We start from the raw sequence: 20,975 nt of genomic DNA on the forward strand, positions 1-20,975 counted from the left end.
GGCAGGACCTTCTCAAACCCACTGGCCGCCCCCGGCCCCCCCGCCAGCTGGAGCCGCGCAGGCCTAGACGTAGCTGGTGCAGGGCTTCCTGGGCACGGCCGGGTCCCCGTGCGGCCCCCGGGGAGGCACGCGGTGCCTGGGGGCCGGGCGCCGCTGCCCTCGCTTCCTCCGGCTGCAGCAGCAGAACCCGCAGAGCAGGGCCCCTCCCGCGAGGAGGACGGCGGCGCTGGCCCAGCCCAGGAAGAGCGCGGCCCCCAGCTCGCGCTTCTGCCCCACGTGGACGGCGGGGTCGTGGAAATCCCGGATGACGATGTGGGCCGTCCAGGACACGGGGATGAGGACGAAGAGGCCGGTGAGGAGGAGGAGGGCCCCGGACGCCCCCACGAGGTACGCCTTGGCCCTCTCGTCGGAGCCCGTGCACTGGACCTGCCTCAGGCCACACACGCCCAGGAGCAGGGCCGTGAGGGCGAGGGCCACGGCCACGCACATCAGGGCCCGGGCGGCCTCCAGCACGGGGGGCAGGGCCAGCAGGGAGCTGTAGAGCTTGCACTGCAGGGTGGTCCGGGCCTGCCGCACGCAGGTCATCCACAGCCCTTCCCAGATCCTCTCGAAGACGATGATGTTGCTGCCCACGTACGCGGACACGCGCCACTGGGGCAGGAGGGTGGTGGCCAGAGCCCCGGCTAGGCCCAGGACGCCCAGCACCAGCCCCGCCACCTGCAGCGGGTAGAAGGCCATGGCCTGGGCGGGAGACGGGTCGAACCCAGAAGCTGCTCACGATCCCGCAGGCCTGTCCTGGCCGGTGGCTCAGCGGATAGAGCGTCGGCCTGTGGACCGAAGGGTCCCGGGTTCGATGCCGGTCAAGGGGACGTTCCTGGGTGGCAGGCTCCTCCCCAGCCCGGGCCCTGGTCAGGGTGCGCGCAGGAGGCAGCCAGTCGGTGTGTTTCTCTCACGTGGAAGTTTCTCTCTGCCTTTCCCTCCCTCTCTCTCCCACTGTCTCTAAAAATCAATGGAAAATGTCCCCGGGGGAGGATTAACCAAACCAAAAGGCAGGTCCTGGAGGTGGAGGTCTCGTCTACAGGCGTCTCGGAGGGCGGTTTCCACGGCAATGGCCCATCACGATGCGTCCCCCTGGCAGCCCGGGCCCTGGCCAGCGGCAGGACCTGCTGCGGGCGATGCCGCCTCTGCCCACACTCGCCCGCGTCCGGGGGACTGTGTGCCAGGCACAGAGAGCGTCCCGGCCGGGGAGGAGGAAGCCAGAGGTGTGCCGAGCGGCTGCCTTCACGCCAGCCTTTCTCATCCCCCGATTGTCTCGGTGATGCTGTAATTAGTGACGGAGAACCGCTGTGGAATGTTAATTACAGAGCCCGGAACTTCCTGCCTGAGATCTCTCTATAGAAATGCACAAATGCACCAGTTAAGCCACCAGGAAGACAACGCCAAAGCCTGGAGGGCTCTTGGTGTTTTGTTGTTGTTGTTTCTCCTCTCTCGCCAGTTCTTGGCAAGGAAGACGCCGTGGGCTCCGGAGGATCCAAGACTCTTCTCCACCAACTTCCTTTCCTGCAGTCCGTCCGTCCTGCTTCCACCCAGGTGTCGGACGTGGGGAATGGTAGGTGTGAGACTCAGGACTCCTGCTGAAACCAGTGATACTTTACAGAAGGAGGAGCCCTGAGCAAGAGATTCAACTGTCACAGTTTATTCCCAAGATCCAGAAAGGAGGGACGGAGAGAAGCCTTCTGTTAATTTAATTTGCTGGCAATTATCATATTATCTTTTAAGCAACACCCTTCTCACTGGTGAAATGCTGGTTGGCCTATAAACTTTCATACGTGTTTTTTTTTTTCAGTGGCAGCTTGAAATACAGCACATTTATCAAAGTGAAAAACATCTCTCCCATTTTCAGGGAAACACCGTGAAAAGTGACCTTTGGATTAAGCGAGGCCACTGGTTAAATTCAGAGAAACCTTCTTAGGGACGGGAGTTACCTTCCACGTGACCAGGCTTGTGTCTCGTTGGCCACATGCAGGATGAGAGGGCACAGCGAGGCCAGCTCTGCGGGTGCTGATCAGGAATACACCCATCTTGGACCTACTAAGCGCGCGTTCACCTACTAAGCGCGTCTTCCTCAGTCGGAGTCAACAACAGGAAGGAGAAAGGTTTTCTCAGGCCTTTTCCTCTGAAGGGACTAAACCAAAAATTGAATGCCACCCCTTCCATAGTTTCCCAAATAGTTTTCAAAGCAAGAGAACTTTAATCAATGCTGTTTCAAAGTTCAGGGGGGACACTGTCATCCTTGACTTCCCTCCACGCATTTCCTAGAGGTGGGGGTAGGGGGGTGTGGGGTGGGGGTAGGGGCTTTATGTGGGGAGCAGACCTTCCCCCCTTTTCCTTTTATGTCCTGATGCAAGGAATCCATTTCAAGGATGGAAACTCTGGGAAGGTGTAGCCATTACTCAGGGCACAGCATGCGGACTCCTGCTGGGAGACCCTACCTTTGCACAGCCCTTCATTTGAGTCAACCCCAGCCAACAGCTGGTGTGTGACCCACTACTACTGAGATATTTTTGTAGGATTCAACACTCTCAATCTATATAAAAGGCTAATATGCTAAGTGTCCGAATGTCCGACCGGTTGCTATGATGCACACTGACCACCAGGGGGCAGACGCTCAACACAGGAGCTGCCGTGACGTGCACCGCCCATTTATAGAGAAATGGCACCGCGGAGCTGGTGCCCACAAAGCAACACTTGGCTTCCCCCAAGTGGGACACAGGCCCCGCCACCACCCTGGAGTGACAGCCCACCAAATCACAGCCGACGCTGCCAAGACCCCATGGAGCAAAACACAGCCCACAGCCCAGCCCAGCCCAGAAATGGTCACTGTGGGCACTGGGTAATGATGTCACCTAGCAACACCTGGCTTCCTCTCCCTAGCAACTAGCCTCCTTGGAGTTTCTTCAGCCCAGGAACACGACTTCCTTTCTAGCCAGGTGCAGACATTTCACACTGTAACCAAATGTCTGTGAAGCGTTTTCCTGTGCCTCATCTCATTTGATCCTCACGGAAGTCCTGGAGTAGGTAGATAGGAGACTCGGTGGAATCCTATTTTCTTTTCATTAGCCGGAAAACGGAGATTCAGAAAGCTTAAAAACGTGACCCGACTGAAAAGAAGAAAGAAATGGTGGACCTTGAAAATGACTTCAGGTTTTCTCACTGCACAGAATATAGTCAAACACGGCTGCAGTGAAATATTTCACCCTTTGTTCTCCCTGCGTGAGCTACAATAATAATCTGCTTCGTGTTGATATTTACTGCTGTGTTGCTGACAATTACCTGAAAGAGAAGTTGGGGTGCTTCACGGGGCTGGAAAAAGTTTAGCTAAATCAGAAAGCAGGTCTAATAAGCAAGTTCATTCTGTATAAACTATATATATATTCTCTATATAAAAGGCTAAGTTGACTCACCCATGCACGATACACATAAAGCTCTCGCTGACGCCAATCGCACGCGTGTGTTTCCATCTGTCACTGTCGGTCGTGAATTTGGTTGATATCTCTATTATAGAGAAAGGGCGGATAGCGATATTAAAATATTTCTTCTAATTCATTTCCTGTTGATGTGCATGAATTTGTGCACCGGCCACTAGTAATTTATAGTATCTAGAAAGAACATCAGGTAAGATCCAGGTGACCTGCCTGGCTGGTGTGGCTCAGGGGCTGAGCTTTAACTTATGAACCAGGAGGTCAGGGCTCGATTCCCGGTCAGGGCACAGGCCTGGGTTGTGGGCTGCATCCCCAGTGTGGGGCATGCAGGAGGCAGCCGGTCAATGATTCTCTCTCATCATTGATGTTTCCATCTCTCTCTCCCTCTCCCTTCCTCTCTGTAATCAATACAAATATTTTTTAAAAAAGACCCTGAACCAGCCCCGAGCAGGCCTCCCCTCGCCTCTGTGTTTCAATTCGCAGTCGCCTGCAGGGGACAGTCCGGCCTCCTCAGAGCCCACACAGCCCCATCCCGACCCTGCTCCTGCTCAGCCTTAAGCGTCTCTTCTCACCGTGGCTCATCCAACCTTCACCGCACGCACGTCGCCGTGAGAGTCGTAAATATTAGGTGGTGATTGCCAAAATGTGTTAATTACAAATGGACACACAGCTGTAGACAGAAAGATAGAGTGCAGAAACATGGGCTATAGAAGAGTCCAAACAGAGGAGAGTCCTGAACGTTAATTGTGAAGTGAAAGGAAGACTCGCTGACAAAACCGTAGCTCAGCCGTAGCCCGAGGCCCGAGCCGGAACTAGCCTGAGCGTCTCGCAGGGAGTGGGATGGAGCACGTGCGTCACGCGGGCGGGCTGGCGTCAGACGTGAGGCCAGAGGGCTCAGGGCTCCTGGGAAGGGGCCAGAGGAGGGGGGGTGACAAGGGGAGAGGGGAGGCCGCAGACGGGGCCACGTGCAGACCTGCAGGTGCTGGGAACCTAAATTGATAAAAATACATTTGTTTAGTAATTATTTTTATTATTTTTTAAATTCTCAGCTGAGGGTATGTTTATTGATTTGAGAGAGAGAGGGAGAGAGAAACGTTGATCAGGTGCCTCCCGCACGTGCCCCGCCCGGATGGAACCCGCCACCTTCCCGTGCAGGGACGATGCCCCAACCTCCTGAGGCAGCCGCACGTTGTCATCGACCAAAGCTCAGTTATTCGCACTTGCTGGTTCCTCGCTGTGTCCTCGCTCTGTGCCCAGACCCCCGCCCTCCCCTCCTCCCCTACCCCCCCCCCCCGCCCCAGGCACCGCGACCTTCAGCTCTAAGGTTCCGGCTCTTCCCGGCCGTGACCTTCCTCGAGTGTTCCCGCACTCGGTGACCTTGACTCTGAGGGGCATGCGCACGGCTCGGTGGGTCGGCCACCCTCGTCCTGCAATGTCTCCTGTTCCCCTGCTGATCCCACGAGGCTGTGGCTGGGGAGACGGTCCCAGAGGTGAGACCTTTGCCCCCATCGCCTGCAGGGGAGCCGCCCTCTGTGGCTGCCATGGGGCCTCGGTCCCGGCTGGGACCCGCTGTCGGGATTTCGGGTTTCTCACCCAGAGGTGGCCCTCGCTCTCCCGCGGCCCCTCCAGGGAGGTCCCTGCACAGCCCACCCTCGGGGAGGGGGCTCCAGGCATCAGGTGGGAATCCCTGCCCGGCTCGCCTTCCCCTCTTACTCACCCACGAGCCACCTGTGCACATCCGTGGGGACTCGTGACCGTGCATTTCGTGCTCCGCGCCGTAAGCTGCAGCACCGGCTGGGTTTGCTCCCATTTTCCCTTTGGGCCTGGGGATCCTCCCGTCCCTCCCACACGGGTTTGCGCTGCAGCCTGAGCACATCCAGCACAGCCCCTCCCCTCTTCCCAGCAGCACAGATGGGGTTCATGCCCCGGTTGGGAGGGGGAACCCAGACGCAGCCTCAGGCCGCGGTGCCCGAGCCGCACTGCCCAGCACCACACGCTGCCTTTGCGAGTTCCGTTAACTTCACGGGAAAGGCTCCGTCGGCCTTAAAAACGCATGAATTTGTCTCCCAGAAGGAATCCCAGGGGCACCGCACCGCTGGCTTCATTGCATGCGGGTGGGGGACGGTCGGTCCCCCGAGGCTCCCCTGAAAGTTCGTTCCGCGGGGACAGGCGGGCCCAGAACCCGGGCCTCCACGGGCTCCCTGGGTGCCCTGCACCCCGAGCTTTTACTTCTTTGTGGTTGAAAGTGTCACCTGTGTCCCCTCCCGCACGGACCTCTCCTGCACTCTTTGTTGGGGACACAAAGCCGGAGGCGGGGCACCGGGCTGGCAGCGCTCCCAGCCGGGTCACAGGAATGATATTCCGTGCTGTTCGTTCTGTGTTCGTGGTAAGAAAAGGAGACAGACACGCAGACAGAAGCCACAGGACCCGATTCAGGGAGACTCTTTATGGGGGTGCCCCAGGGGAGAGACGTTTAATGAGGATCATCGGTGGTGGCCTGGGAACAAAGGCTGCCCATAGTGATCTCACCTCCCAACATGCCCGAGGGGGGAGGAGGGGGAGGAGAGGAGGAAGAGGAGGAGGAGGAGGAGGAGGAAGAGGAAGGGGAGGTGCAGGCACTGGGGTGGGGAAGTAGCTTTAGTTCCCACTGCTTTGCCCATGTCTCTCTGAACTAGTCATGCTTTTGTGGGAGTATCTGTAGTTTGCTCTGCAATCCTAACACTTACATGATGAAATAGACATGTATATATTTGCATTGATTTCAGAGAGGAAGGGAGAGGGAGAGAGAGAGAAGCGTCCATGAGAGAGAATCATGGATCGGCTGCCTCCTGCGGGCCCCCTGCTGGGGATCCAGCCAGCAACCCAGGCCTGTGCCCTGACCGGGAATCGAACCCAGGACCCTTCAGTCTGGAGGCGGATGGTCTCTCCACTGAGCCAAAGAGCAAAGGCCAAATCGGCCGTTAATCAGTGACTCTGCCTCCCACGGGTCCCGAGGTGGGAGACGCAGGTGAGGGCCTTTTGCAAATGCGTGTGCGTCCGGGGAGTGGAGCTGGTTGACACCCACTGACTGGGAGTGTCCCTGGCATGTCTTTATTTTTATGTGTTTATGTGTTTATTTGGCTGAGTTGATTGGGTGCCTTGGCTAATGAAATGACACGGGCTCCAGGTGCACCGTCCTCTGACACCACCTGTGCTCTGTTCCCAGCCCTGGCTCCGTCCTGGCACCTGCACAGGCAGGACCCGTGAGCAGTCAGTCAGCGCCCAAGGGGGCGTGTGCCCCTCTCAGGCCGCGGTCTCGGGCTCTCTGGGCAGCACCTGGAGCCCCGTGTGTGAACGCAGACGCTCCTCCCCTTTACATCTAAATCCAAAGTCACCTCCTCGCCTCAGGGCAGCCCGGGCGTCCAGGGATGGGGGGGGGGGGGCGGCTGTGGCCTGTGTGGTTTGGGACTCACGCTGACGGCTGTTTGTCATTTAAAACATGTGGCATCGCGGCATCGTCTGGCCCGTGAGCCGTACGCCTGGCCGTCTGTCCCGTGCTGCCGTCTGCCAGCCCCTCCCCGTGTGGAGCCCGGGCGTCCAGGTCCATGTCCCTCAGAGGTGGTCCCCTTCGACCACGCGATGAAGTAGGTGCTGGTTTTCAAACAATGTTTTCATTGATTTCAGAGACGATTGAAGAGAGAGAAACATCAGTGATGAGAGAGAATCCTGATCGGCCGCCTCCTGCACGCCCATCACTGGGGATGGAGCCCGCAACCCGGGCATGTGTCCTGACCGGGAATCGAACCCTGACCTCCTGGATCATAGGTCAATGCCCAACCACTGCGCCACCCGGCCCGGCCTAGAGTCTATTCTTAAGGCATTTCCATTGTTTTCCTTTGTTTTGTTTTGTTAGTCCTCACCGGAGGGTATTTTTTTCATTGATTTCCAGGGAGAGGGGAAGAGAGAGGACCATCAGTGTGAGAAACACACCGATTGGTTGCCTCCCATGTGCACGCCCCCCCAGGGCTGGGGAGGAGCCTGCAAAGGAGGTAAGTGCCCTTGACGGGAATCGAACCCGCAACCCTTCCTCCAAAGGCAGATGTTCTGACCACTGACCACACTGGCTAGGGCTCATGTTTTGTCCTATTAAAGCCCCAGGCAGGTGTGACCACTGGGCAGTCTGTGTGCTGCCGAGAATATAGCACCCGCCACATATACCAGCTGCACTTGTTAATATCATCAGAGAAGGTCCACAGCCACACAGAAAACACATGCACACACACATATGCACACACATATGCGCACACACGCACACATATGCACACACGCGCACACGCACACATATGCACACACATATGCGCACACGCACACGCACACACACACACACACACACACAAGAAGCCTAAGAGAATTGCAGTCGCCTGCCCTCCCCGTGAGCTGCAAACCTCCAGCCACCGGAGCAGAAATCCCTCCGAGTCCCACCAGGCAGGGCCGCCGGGCACAGCGCTTCCTGAAAACGTGCGAACGCGCGGCCACGCAGACAGCGCAGCACAGGCAGCTCTTCGCTGAGCGCCAGCCCGCCATCGGTTTGGGGGACGTGGGTCTTTTTACATCAAGCACAACCCCAACCAGGGGAAGGGTCAGACGGGAAGCTGGTGAGTCCCCAAGCGCCTGTGAGCTGAGTGTGTTGGAAGGTTGCGTTGGTCATGTGACACGTGACGCCGGGCACTGGGCTGGGAATCCACGTGCGTGTGCGTGACTAGAAGTGCTGACTGTTTGCAGTGTCCACACGCTTAGCCATGGTTCAGGGCAGTCCTCTGCTTCACCTTTTCCTCGTAACTGAGCAGCAATAAAACAGCATAAGCCATGAGCACAGACGTGCCCTGGAGCATGGCCAGTGGGAACTGGGAGCCAGACTATGGAATGAAGTTTGACCGCAAATCCATGCCCCCACAGGGGAAGGGGCTGGAGGCTGGGGGCCCTTGGATTCTAGCGCGTTATTCGAAAGGCCCAGCCGTGCCTGACAAGTGTAAGTGCTGCGCGTCGCACCCCGGTCCGTAACCATCCCCGCTGTGAGGGTGAGAGCTCTTCATGTCCACACTGGGTGTCAGTGAAACAGCAGCCGATGAGGTGAGGAAGGAAATGGTAGTTCTCATTCCGAGGACGTCCTCCAAAGCGGGTTGGTGAGGTTTGCGAGGCTCCGTGGCTGTGACAGCTGCGCAGGGGCACACAGTCCCTCCCCTCGGCGCCCGGCAGCCACGCCCGCACCCGCCCGGCCCGTGTCCCACGGCCGCTCCCAGGACCCGGCTCCCTGGCCCTCCGCCCGCGGCTCGCACAGCCGGGCCTGGGCACAGCTGGGGGCGGTCTGGGCACAGCCTGGGGTGGTCTGGGCACAGCTGGGGGCGGCCTGGGCACAGCCTGGGGCGGTCTGGGCACAGCCGGGGGCGGTCTGGACAGTACCCACACACGCTGGTTGAGCTGCGCCTCCCTCTGCCCAACGCTCTGTCGTGACTGTGCCGTTGTGACCACCCCGCTCCCGTGTGAGGGGGGAGGATGGGAGGGCGCTGCGCCCCGCTGTGCACGCGAGCAGACAGTTATATGGGCTCATCAGCCCTGGCCGGTTGGCCCAGTGGATAGAGCACCGGCCTGGGGACCACAGGGTCCCGGGTTCGATCCTGGTCAAGGGCAGGGACTCGGTTGCAGGCTCCTCCCCGGCCCGGGCCCTGGTCGAGGCGCCAATCGCTGTGTTTCTCTCACATGGATGTTTCCCTCTGTCTGTCCCTCTCTCCTCCACTCTCCCTAAAACCAGTGGGAAAACACCCCTGGGTGAGGGATACATGCATGCATAGTGTCATCTGCTGACTTTCACTGACAGTGCAGGGGAGTGGAAGCCATTTCTAAAACTCTCTGAAGAAGAGCATGCTGGTAGCACTGCACGTGGCTTCACGTGACAGACGTTCCAGCGGCTTTGCGTCAACAGCGAGATGTTTACTTTTCTCCCTTAAAAACACACGTGTGGCGTTTGGCGCTCAGGGCTGGCCGGCCGCCCGCACTTCCTCCCGGAGGCCCGTCCAGCCTCCTGCTCACAGGGGCCATCTGTCCTCAGGCTCAGAAACGCGGAGTCACGGTCAGGCCAACGGGAGGGGACTTGGCAAGGCAGAGCCCGGCTGGGGGTCAGCTTCCACCCCACACGGCCTCAGGCCTGGCCCGGAGACCCCCCACGGTCACACTGGCCAGAGCGGGTCCCACGTCAGAACGGGGCCCTCGGGCTGGGAGGGGCGCGATTCTACTCCCACCAGATGGAGATTCTCTTCGCGGAGGACACACGGATCCCGGACAGGCCACGGCCGCTGTCGGCCACGGAGGAGAGGGTGCCCCTCAATGCTCTTCCCGGGAGAGGCCGGCCTGGCTGGCAGGCGGCCTTCCTGTCCTCACAGCTCCCCCAGCGTCTCCCATCCTGATGGCGTCTCCTCCGCCCGCCGCCCCCTCCACGTGCGAGTCTCACCTGCACCTACCACCATCCACGGAAATGCTAGCGTGGGTCCCCTCCCCCGAGACGCTGACCCAACTCCCCTTCCAGTCCAGCTCCCAGGGAGGCTGATTGGCAGCCCCGGGGGATGGCAGCCCGACCGTTCCCCCTCATTAACCTGGCCCTCCCCACACATCTTCTGGAACATTCCACGCTCTGACCTTCACCACCAGTGACCCTCTGACCCCATGGAATCCACAATCCCTCGGTTCACATGTTCAAAGTCTCCCTCTCCTCTTGTCCTCACTTCCCGCCGGGAGCACCTCCCATCCCTCTGTCCACACCCTCCCTCGCTTCCTAACTCCAGTTTCTCTACTTCACGCTCTGGCCAAGCCCCCTCTGGTGCCCCCGGGGGGCCTGACCTCCACCCTGTGCCCAGGTGCCCCATGGCCTTACCTCCACCCTGTGCCCAGGTGCCCCATGGCCTGACCTCCACCCTGTGCCCAGGTGCCCCATGGCCTGACCTCCACCCTGTGCCCAGGTGCCCCATGGCCTGACCTCCACCCTGTGCCCAGGTGCCCCATGGCCTTTCCTCCACCCTGTGCCCAGGTGCCCCGTGGGCCTTACCTCCACCCTGTGCCCAGGTGCCCCATGGCCTTACCTCCACCCTGTGCCCAGGTGCCCCGTGGGCCTTACCTCCACCCTGTGCCCAGGTGCCCCATGGGCCTTACCTCCACCCTGTGCCCAGGTGCCCCATGGCCTTACCTCCACCCTGTGCCCAGGTGCCCCGTGGGCCTTACCTCCACCCTGTGCCCAGGTGCCCCATGGCCTTACCTCCACCCTGTGCCCAGGTGCCCCATGGCCTTACCTCCACCCTGTGCCCAGGTGCCCCGTGGGCCTTACCTCCCGCCCTCCGCGTGCCCCGCCTGTCCTGTCCCCGCCTGCAGCTCCTATAATTTCCCTGGAGAACCTCTCAGGCCTCTCAGGTCAGCGTCCCTGGAGCCACATCTCCAGCTGCTCCAGCACCCGCCCCTCTGCTCGCCCTGCTCAGGGCCACGCTGTGGGCCGAGGTCACGCAGCCCAAGGCCTGTCGTCCGCCTGTGACCCTCATGCCTTTTGTTTTCACCCTCCCGTCCCGTCTGTCAGCCTCTCGGCCAGTTTTGCTTCCGACACGGGCCGGGCTGAGCCTCACTTTTGAAAGAAAAGAAAGAAAAGAAAAGAAAGAACAATTACCTGAAGTTGTGATGAACTTTAAATGTAAACCCCAAAGCGGTTCCCAAGGGCTACCTGCCCTCGCACTCGGAGGGACACCTGCCACCCCGGCCCCAGGCCAGCAGCTGGCATCACCTCGCAGCGGGGCCTGGAGCGCCCCCTGGTGCTCGGGCCACGTCACTGCTCTACCTTGGCCTTGCTGCTCACAAGGGGTTTCTGTGTTTTCCTGTGAAGGAGACGGGGTTTGAGGCTGTAAGGTCTGAGCCTCACACTGAATTCTGGGCTCAACCTTTTTTTTAATTTTTATGTATTTTTATTGATATCAGAGAGGCAGGGAGAGGGAGAGAGGTAAACACCAATGATGACAGAGAACCATCACTCAGCTGCCTCCTGCACACCCTATACCAGCGATGGCGAACCTATGACACGCGTGTCAGAGGTGACATGCAAACTCATTTTTTTTGGTTGAATTTTCTTTGTTAAATAGCATTTAAATATATAAAATAAATATCAAAAATATAAGTCTTTGTTTTACTATGGCTGCAAATATCAAAACATTTCTATATTTGACACGGCACCAGAGTTAAGTTAGGGTTTTTCAAAATGCTGGCACGCCGAGCTCAAAAGGTTCGCCGTCACTGCCCTATACTGAGGATCGAGCCCACAGCCCGGGCATGTGACCTCCTGGTTCATAAGTCAAAGCTCAACCACTGAGCCACATGGCCGGGCATTAAAAGACTATTGCTTGTTGCCGTGGCCACTGCAGCGGGTCCGTGCTTGCCTGTCTCAGCCGGGGGCGCTCATGTACGTGGGTCCCCGAGTCGGGTCTCCAGGTGGCCACGTGGGGGGGATACAGGAGAGCAAGTGGCACAGAAGGACCCAGATCCCATTGGGGGCGCGGACGGACAGCAAAGGGAACCCTTATTGTTGAGCCCGATGTTCTCCCCCATCCAGACCTTCAGAGACCGGTGTGGTCTCCTGTGTTATCCAGTTCGTGTTGGGGACGCGCTTCAGTCCAGGCTCCCGGATGGGGCTGAGCCTTCTGCATTGGGCCTGAGGGATTCTCGGTGGAAAAACTAGTAAATAATTCAGTACATTGAACGGTAATTAAATGTTGATGCATAAGCGCCTGCGCCAACGGGATCATGCATCCGGGTTCCAAGACGGGGCTGCTTTCATGTCATGGTGGGTTTTCATTCTTGTTAGAAGAGACGGGACCAAGTGAGTGCCCGGTGCGCCTGACACAGCTGCTCCAATGAGGAAGGAAGAAGCCGGCTCTGAGTCTCCACGTTCGTCCCCCACTTCCTCCTCCTCTGCTCCCATTCTGCCGTGATCCGGGCGAGGTCTCAGTGGGGCGATTCCATTCCGACGTCGGTGGAACACGAAGCGTATTCCAGACAAGTGTCCACAGACTTGGTGAGACCAGCAGCCTTTACATCATTAGCGATAATCTCCTTTAAAAATCCAGAGGTCAATGAAGCAGGGGGATTGTGTGCGCCTACGACGCAATAAATACATCAGCAAACCGCAGGGGATGGGTTACTTAACAAGTGCAGCTAAGAGTTAGCTGCTTGGGAAATGTGGAGCTTACATTCTTACCTATTACCGTGCTAAACAAAGTGCATTTTCTCCGTGGAGTAACACAGTTTAAAGGACTCGATGCAAAAGTCAAAGGGCAAATGAAAGGAAAACCCACTTGCTCTCTTGTGTTATTACTTTAGGGTAGAAATAAAACTTACGTTTGTGTACCGACTGGACAACTTTCATCTTCACTTTGATATTCCCCAAATCCTTTAGTTAAACGTGAGCTCTAAAGCTTTTATCAAACCAGCTCTTAGTCGTCACTAAAGATCGTTGGTTTTTCCTGAGACGCGATAGACCAGCTGTCTCTCCGTTGCGGGCCTCGATTCCCAGCGATCTTTGCAATATTCTTCACTCTTCCTCTTGTGTTCCGTCATGTTTAACCTTTTTTTGTTATTTACCTGCACTTTTCCCCCACAGTTTTATTATTTCCTTCAGAGTTTAATGACCTTGTCTCCTCTCTTTCCTCCTGGTCCTGATTTGATTTTCTGCAACATGAAGCCTGCCATCTATTGTTTTAATAGACTCCCCTCTTGAAAGTATACTCACGAGTGTATTGATTTTCCCCACTAGGAACATGTTGGCATATCAACACTAATAAAAGAGAAAAATGGTAATTGGCGTACGAGCTACCCTTTTCATTGGCTAATCAGGGCTATATGCAAATTAACTGCCAACTAAGATTGGCAGTTAACTGCCAACAAAATGGCGGTTAATTTGCATACGTAGGCACAATGCAGGGAGGCGAAAGGGAAAGCAGGAAGAAGCCCCCTGCCACTGACAGTGATCGGAAACCCAGGGGGGAGCTAAGAGCTGGGGGGGCAGGGCAAAGGCGGCCCTGGGGCCACCTTTGCCCTGCCCCCCAGCCATGATCGGAGAATCAGGTGCCTTTTCCGCCCTGGCCAGTGATAGTAGGAAGTAGGGGTGGAGCCAGCAATGGGAGCTGGGCACGGTCGAAGCTGGCAGTCCCAGGAGCTAGGGGTCCCTTGCCTGGGCCTAAAGCGAAGCCCACGATTGCGGGGCCGCTGCAGCTGCGGGTCCCCGCTGCCCGAGCCGGACACCTAGGCCAGAGGCGTTAGGCCTGGGCAGGGGCGGAGCCTGCGATTGGAGGGTGATGGGGTCAACGCCTGAGGGCTTTCAGTATGTGAGAGGGGGCAGGCTGGGCTGAGGGACACTCCCCCCCCACACACACACACCCAGTGCACGAATTTTGTGCACCGGGCCCCTAGTCTATATAATAAAAGCCTAAGCGACTGTTATGGTGGAATGACCAGAATGACTGGCTGCTATGATGCGCACTGACCACCAGCGGGTAGACGCTCAGTGCAGGAGCTGCCTTCTGGTGGTCAGTGCACTCCCACAGAGGGAAGCGCCGCTCAGCCAGAAGCCAGGGTCATGGCTGTCGAGCACAGTGGCAGGAGCCTCTCCCACCTCCATGGCAGCGCTAAGTAAGGAGCAGTGAGCCGGCGGGTGGTAAGGACAAGGGGTCCCGGACTGTGAGAGGGCGCAGGCCGGGCTGAGGGACCCCCCTTCCAGTGCACGAATTTCGTGCATCGGGCCTCTAGTTAAGAAATGAAAGCACAAAAAATTAGGAAAGTGAATAATAATCACATTAAGTTCATGTGGACGTGTGTGCATGCGTGCTGGTGTGTGTGGTCCATGTGTGTGCGAGAGAGTTTTTATGATTTCCACGAATATAAAATTTTAAAGTGTTTATTCTACTTTCATAGCCTTGTGTCAGTAGCCACAGTCAGGTCGTCAGGGATGTCTCATAGCAGGAAACACGGACCCGAGCGGGTAGACGCACCGTCATCAGTCCCCGTCCTCTGTGGGACGCTGGGGTTCTTTCCGGCGCCTCCTCCTCATCACTTGTGTTTAGATGAACACAAACTTACAACGTATGTAAGTTACGGCCGACCATCCATTTCTAGATGATGGGCTTGTTTCTCATGTTTTTCCTGACTGTGTCCTGTGTCGGGGGAAATGGAATAAAAAGAAAATCACCCGACCTGGGAAGGCTCTCCGCAGAGCGGTGGAGAAGGAGAACTTGCACCGGGGAGTGAGCGTCAGGGCAGGATGAGGCGCAGTCGTGGGCGATCGCGAAGAGATGGACGGCCACGGCAGCCAGAACCTTGTGCCTTATGGGGCCCCGGATACAACCCCTCACACTCTGTCAAGACAAACTACGAGCGAGGTCACCTCGCTCGTCACCCTCCGTATTCTTCCTGGTGAATTACACGTCTTCCCAGGTCTGCTCGGTGCGCCTCGATCCCCCAAACATCCAGCTTCTACCTCAGCCCTGACCCTGAATTCTCCGTCCCTGCAGACTTTTTATTTACTTATTTTAATATATTTATTTTAGAGAGAAAGGGAGAGGGAGAGGTAGAAACATCAGCAATGAGAGAGAATCATGTACCGGCTGCCTCCTGCACGCCCCACACTGGGGATGGAGCCTGCAACCCGGGCCTGTGCCCTGACCGGGAGTCAAACCTGGGACCCTTCAGTCTGTAGGCTGACGCTCTATCCACTGAACCACACTGGCTAGATCCCTGCGGACGTTTACGATGTGAGGTCCCGTTATTTTTGTCCGAGAGGCTTTTCAACCCTGTGCTCCCGTCCGTTCTCGGCTCTCCCAGGTGTGTGTGTGCGAAGCCCTCCTGGAGGTCGCCTCCTCCGGCCAGTGGTCAGCTCGGTCTGCTCTCCCCTGGCTCTTCCTGGCGGAGGTCAGTTCCTGTCCTGAGTGGCCACCGGGGGCAGCACCCGTGCTGGCTGGCAGCTGTGCCAGGAGCTCACTCTCCCTCCAGGAGCCCCGGGAGGTGCCTGTGTGGTGCCCGCGCTGCACCCTCACCTTCAGTCACAGCGCCGGCCGGTCAGGAGGAACCTCCGCAGCCTCTTCCGTGTTCTGGCCCTGAGATCCCCCCGAGACCGCAGAGGTCAGGCGTGTGAGGGGTCAGGTGAGGGCGTCCTTCCCGGGGCTGTCTGGGGGGCAGGAGGCCCTTGCCCACCTCCTGCTGCTCCACGGGCCCAGCCTCAGGCCTCACTGGCCAGATCCCGAGTTTCTGGTTACTGCAGAGCCGGGCGTGTGCGGAGCTGGGCGTGTGCAGAGCCAGGCGTGTGCAGAGCTGGGGAGCTGGGCGTGTGCGGAGCTGGGCGTGTGCGGAGCCGGGCGTGTGCGGAGCTGGGCACAGGCCGCCGCTGGCCCTCCCCTGGGATCCTGCAGGAGCTGGAACTGAGCAGGAAGCCCCCGGGCGCTGCCTCTGGGACGTGCAGCTGCTCAGCCTGGCCTGGTGCCCGCGTCCGAGGTGGGAGGAGGGGCAGGGTTCTGCTTAGGCGGCCGAGGCCTCCCAGCCGGACCGGACTGGACCGGGGCGTCCTCACTGCCAGGTGGGGGCAGGGTCTCCACATCCCAGCGTGTCCCGGGGAGGCAGGGCTGGGAGCCCAGCTCCCTTCGCCTGCAGGGTCCCGACCTTGTGACCTTAACTGGGCCCAGGCTGCCTCGGGGGTGAGTAGGGGTGAGGGGGGGTGGGGGTGAGGGTGGAGGGGCCACGGAGGCTGATTATCTGGGGAAAGACTAGGTCTCTGAGGAGGCATGAGAGAGAGAGAGAGAGGGAGAGAGAGAGGGGGGGGGGAGGAAGAGACCGATGTACTTTTAAGGCTGGAACCTAAAGCCACGTTCAACCACTGTCCTGAGGCCTGTGCTGTCGCAGGCGCTTTAGGTTAGTTTTGTGGAGGAAGAGCTCAGACTGAGCCAGAGGCACACGGCCTGCCCCCCAGAATCGGGCAGGCGTTGGATGACTGCACAGGCAGCGTCTGAAAACACGTGTCATCTTCACAACGTGATAGAAGCAGCCGTGGGAGTGTTTTCATGTTCACACACCCGCACAGGCGTGTGTTTACGCTCTGTGAGGTTAAAATACAGGGAGGGAGACTGTCCACGTCTGTGTCTCCTTGAACTCGACGTTGTCAGGACTCCACGTGTGATTCAGGAATTCTTGGGGGACTGGCGGCTGAACGCACAGCGCAGGTGCCCGGCCTGCGGGCTCAGGGGCTGAGCATCGACCTGGGAACCAGGAGGTCCCGGTCCGATTCCCGGTCAGGGCACAGGCCCGGGTTGCGGGCTCGATCCCCAGTGTGGGGCGTGCAGGAGGCGGCCCATCCGTGACTCTCTCTCAACATTGATGCTTCTCCCTCTCCCCCTCCCTCCCCCTTCCTCTCTGAAACCAACAAAATCTACACTAATAAAAGAGAAACATGGTAATTGGTGTACGACCACTACCCTTTTCATTGGCTAATCAGCGAGATATGCAAATTAATTGTCAGCCAAGATGGCGGCCGGCAGCCAGGCAGCTTGAAACTAACATGAGGCTTGCTTGCCTCAGTGACGGAGGATCGTTGGAGGAAACCACGTTCCCCGCCTGCGGCTGCAGGCCTCTGAGCCTGCAGTTTCAAACACTGTAACAAATACCGCGGGACTTCAGCCAGCAGATTCGCAACATTGTAAGCAAAGGCCAGAAACCTACTTTCAGCCGGAGGCCTAAGAGCTGGAGCCAAGCCTCAAGCTAAAGCTGGCCCAGAATTAAAAAAAAAAAAGAAAAAAAGGAGCGGTTGGGAACTTCAGTCACCCCCAGCCTGAAAACAGCCATCATCCCCTCACCCAGGCTGGCCAGGCACCCCAGTGGGGACCCCCACCCTGATCCAGGACACCCTTCAGGGCAAACCAGCTGGCCCCACCCATGTACCAGGCCTCTACCCTATATAGTAAAAGGGTAATATGCCTCCCAGCACCGGGATCAGCGTGACAGGGGGCAGCACCCAAACCCCCTGAGCAGCCCTGCTCTGTGCCTGATAGGGGGGAGCTCCCCAACCCCCCCCCCCATGGGCCCTGCTCTGTGTGTGATGGGGTAGAGCCATAACCTCCCCATCGGCCCTGCCCTGAGTGTGAGAGTGGCGGCACCCCAACCCCCTGATCGGCCCTGCTCTGTGGGTGATAGAGGGCGGTGCCCCAACCCCCTGATGGGCCCTGCTCTGTGTGTGACGGGGGCAGCGCCCCAACCCCCTGATTGGCCCTGCTCTGTGCATGACAGGGGGTGGCGCCGCAACCTCCCCATCGACCCTGCCTTGAGTGTGACAGGGGGCGGTGTCCCAACCCCCCAATCGGCCCTACCCTGAGCGTGACTGAGGGTGGCATCACAACCTCCCAATCTGCCCTGCTCTGTGCATGACGAGGCGGTGCCCCAACTCCCCAATCGGCCCTGCTCTGAGCCCGACCAGGGGCTGCACCTAGGGATTGGGCCTGCCCTCTGCCACCCGGGAGCAGGCCTAAGCCAGCAGGTCGTTATCTCCCGAGGGGTCCCAGACTGCGAGAGGACACAGGCCGGGCTGAGAGACCCCCCCTTCCCCCCGAGTGCACAAATTTTTGTGCACCGGGCCTCTAGTCTGTTTATAAGAAGGAAGGCGCCAGTCGATGGTGACCGCGGTAAAGGTCTGATTCTCCCTCTGGAGCCGTCTTGTCTGTTTCCCCTTCTCCCCCCCTAGACCAGGGGTCCTCAAACTACGGCCCGCGGGCCACATGCAAATGCAAATACTGTGTTTGTTCCCGTTTTGTTTTTTTACTTCAAAATAAGATATGTGCCGTGTGCATAGGAATTTGTTCATAGTTTTTTTTTTTAAACTACAGTCCGGCCTTCCCATGGTCTGAGGGACAGTGAACTGGCCCCCTGTTTAAAAAGTTTGAGGACCCCTGCCCTAGACTGTCCATACTGGACAGAGACTCAGTGGAAGGGGCTGGGGGGCAGGCAGCAGGAGGTACAGTGAGGGCGTCAGGTGGGAGCGTCAGGTGGGGCGTCAGGTGGGGCGTCAGGTGGGGTGTCAGTGGGGGTGTCAGGTGGGGCGTCAGGTGGGGCGTCAGGTGGGGTGTCAGGTGGGGCGTCAGGTGGGGGCGTCAGGTGGGGCGTCAGGTGGGGCGTCAGGTGGGGCGTCAGGTGGGGGCGTCAGGTGGGGCGTCAGGTGGGGCGTCAGGTGGGGGCGTCAGGTGGGGCGTCAGGTGGGGGCGTCAGGTGGGGGCGTCAGGTGGGGCGTCAGGTGGGGGCGTCAGGTGGGGGCGTCAGGTGGGGCGTCAGGTGGGGGCGTCAGGTGGGGGCGTCAGGTGGGGGCGTCAGGTGGGGTGTCAGGTGGGGGTGTCAGGTGGGGGCGTCAGGTGGGGTGTCAGGTGGGGCGTCAGGTGGGGGCGTCAGGTGGGGTGTCAGGTGGGGCGTCAGGTGGGGGCGTCAGGTGGGGCGTCAGGTGGGGCGTCAGGTGGGGCGTCAGGTGGGGTGTCAGTGGGGGTGTCAGGTGGGGTGTCAGTGGGGGGACCACGCCCGTCCCCCGCAGACGGTGTTGCTTCCATCACATCCCCTCCTCCCCACAGACCTGCACTGTGACGCCGATAGGAGGTCCCCTGGCACATATTTGCCTCCAACCAGCCCCCCTCAGTCCCAGGCGCCCCCTCGAGGATGGACAGAGGCCCCTGAGCGTGCGGGTCGCCCTGGTGCCTGGACGTCGCTGTGGGCCGCTGTCCCGCTGGCGCTGACGGATGTGACCGGGGCCTCGCTGTGGAGGCGGTAACGGCCCCGGCAGCTGCGCTGAGGGTCCCACGCCCCGTGCGGGCAGGGAGGGCCCTGCGGACACCGGGCCGGGCTACGGGCCTGACTCCCATTCGATAATGAAGCCCAGAGGGACCTGGGGAGAGGCCGGCGGGCGCACACGTCTGCGAGGCTCGTTCAGCCTGGAGGGAAGGGCGCTGGCACCCCGGGGCGGGCGGGGCAGGGTTTGAGCCCCTGGAGCCATGTCCCGAGGAGAGCCCGCGGGGGGCGTCGCTTTAGGGAAAGGTGAGGCTGACACGGGGGCCTGGGACACGCGGGCGGGTCCCTAAGAAACACGGCTGTTTGATGAAAGACCGGCCTTAGCCGCTCGGGCTGCTTCTCCCAACGGCTTCTGTTTTCCTCCCCTCACAAGTGCTTTGGCCTGAGAGCAAAGTGCTCGGACAGAAGAGCACGTCCCGCCGGGGAATCGCCGGCCACGGGCGGAGGCCACGGGCCCGGCCAGAGCTGCTGAGCAGGCGTGTCCACATGCGCGTGCCGTGTGCAAGCGACGCCGTGTGAGGAAATCCTGTGTTTTCTGAAGAGAAAGAGCAGGAGCTGGGAGTCAGACAGGCCGTGTCCTTCCTGCCGAGTCTGGGGAATCAGCTGTGAGCAAACCGGGGCCACATGCGGCCCCTCACGGTCCCGGGGGCCCGCGGCGGCCCCCACAGCGCAGGGGACCGGGACGCACCACGGGAGGGTGTGACGTGAGACTTCCCGGCCAGAGCGGGTCGCGGGGCGTCGCGTGGGGCCTCAGCCTCCCTGACAGCCAGTCTTCGCCCTAACTGAGCTGGCGTCTGTTCGTACCTTGTAAACGCGCCTTTGAATGTCGATGTCTCCTTCTCCAGACCCGGACCCACCCTCCCGCAGAGAGAGACCACCCGGCCCTCGGCGATCTGCTCCGCGAATGCGTCCCCATGGCTGCAGTGCTCACTGTGAGCGCCCGTTTCCTCCCGTGCACAGGGCGTGTGCGTGTCCACGGCTGCAGTGCTCACTGTGAACGCCCGTTCCCTCACATGCACAGGGCGTGTGCGTGTCCACGGCTGCAGTGCTCACTGTGAACGCCCGTTCCCTCCCGTGCACAGGGCGTGTGCGTGTCCACGGCTGCAGTGCCCACTGTGAACGCCCGTTCCCTCCCGTGCACAGGGCGTGTGCGTGTCCACGGCTGCAGTGCCCACTGTGAAGGCCCGTTCCCTCCCGTGCACAGGGCGTGTGCGTGTCCACGGCTGCAGTGCCCACTGTGAACGCCCGTTCCCTCCCGTGCACAGGGCGTGTGCGTGTCCACGGCTGCAGTGCTCACTGTGAACGCCCGTTCCCTCCCGTGCACAGGGCATGTGCGTGTCCACGGCTGCAGTGCCCACTGTGAACGCCCGTTCCCTCCCGTGCACAGGGCGTGTGCGTGTCCACGGCTGCAGTGCCCACTGTGAACGCCCGTTCCCTCCCGTGCACAGGGCGTGTGCGTGTCCACGGCTGCAGTGCCCACTGTGAACGCCCGTTCCCTCCCGTGCACAGGGCGTGTGCGTGTCCACGGCTGCAGTGCCCACTGTGAACGCCCGTTCCCTCCCGTGCACAGGGCGTGTGCGTGTCCACGGCTGCAGTGCCCACTGTGAACGCCCGTTCCCTCCCGTGCACAGG

The 20,975-nt window shown here is 59.5% G+C and overlaps 2 protein-coding genes across 2 annotated transcripts in view; both read right to left on the minus strand.

The window, feature by feature from the left end:
* The window catches only part of LOC132229156 (keratin-associated protein 27-1), a 350,231-nt gene that overhangs the window by 289,417 nt on the left and 39,839 nt on the right, over nucleotides 1-20,975 (minus strand). The window lies entirely within an intron of this gene.
* Nucleotides 26-1,371, minus strand: CLDN17 (claudin 17). The gene has a single exon (XM_059685905.1). It carries the CDS (start codon nucleotides 736-738, stop codon nucleotides 64-66), a length of 675 nt encoding a protein of 224 aa, XP_059541888.1. The 5' UTR covers nucleotides 739-1,371; the 3' UTR covers nucleotides 26-63.

Source organism: Myotis daubentonii, chromosome 3 (genome assembly GCF_963259705.1).
Source record: "Myotis daubentonii chromosome 3, mMyoDau2.1, whole genome shotgun sequence".
Classification (NCBI taxonomy): Eukaryota; Metazoa; Chordata; class Mammalia; order Chiroptera; family Vespertilionidae; genus Myotis; species Myotis daubentonii.

Excerpts from the sequence above, each read along its gene's own strand:
- CLDN17 (XM_059685905.1), bottom strand. The coding sequence starts at position 738 with ATGGCCTTCTACCCGCTGCAGGTGGCGGGGCTGGTGCTGGGCGTCCTG.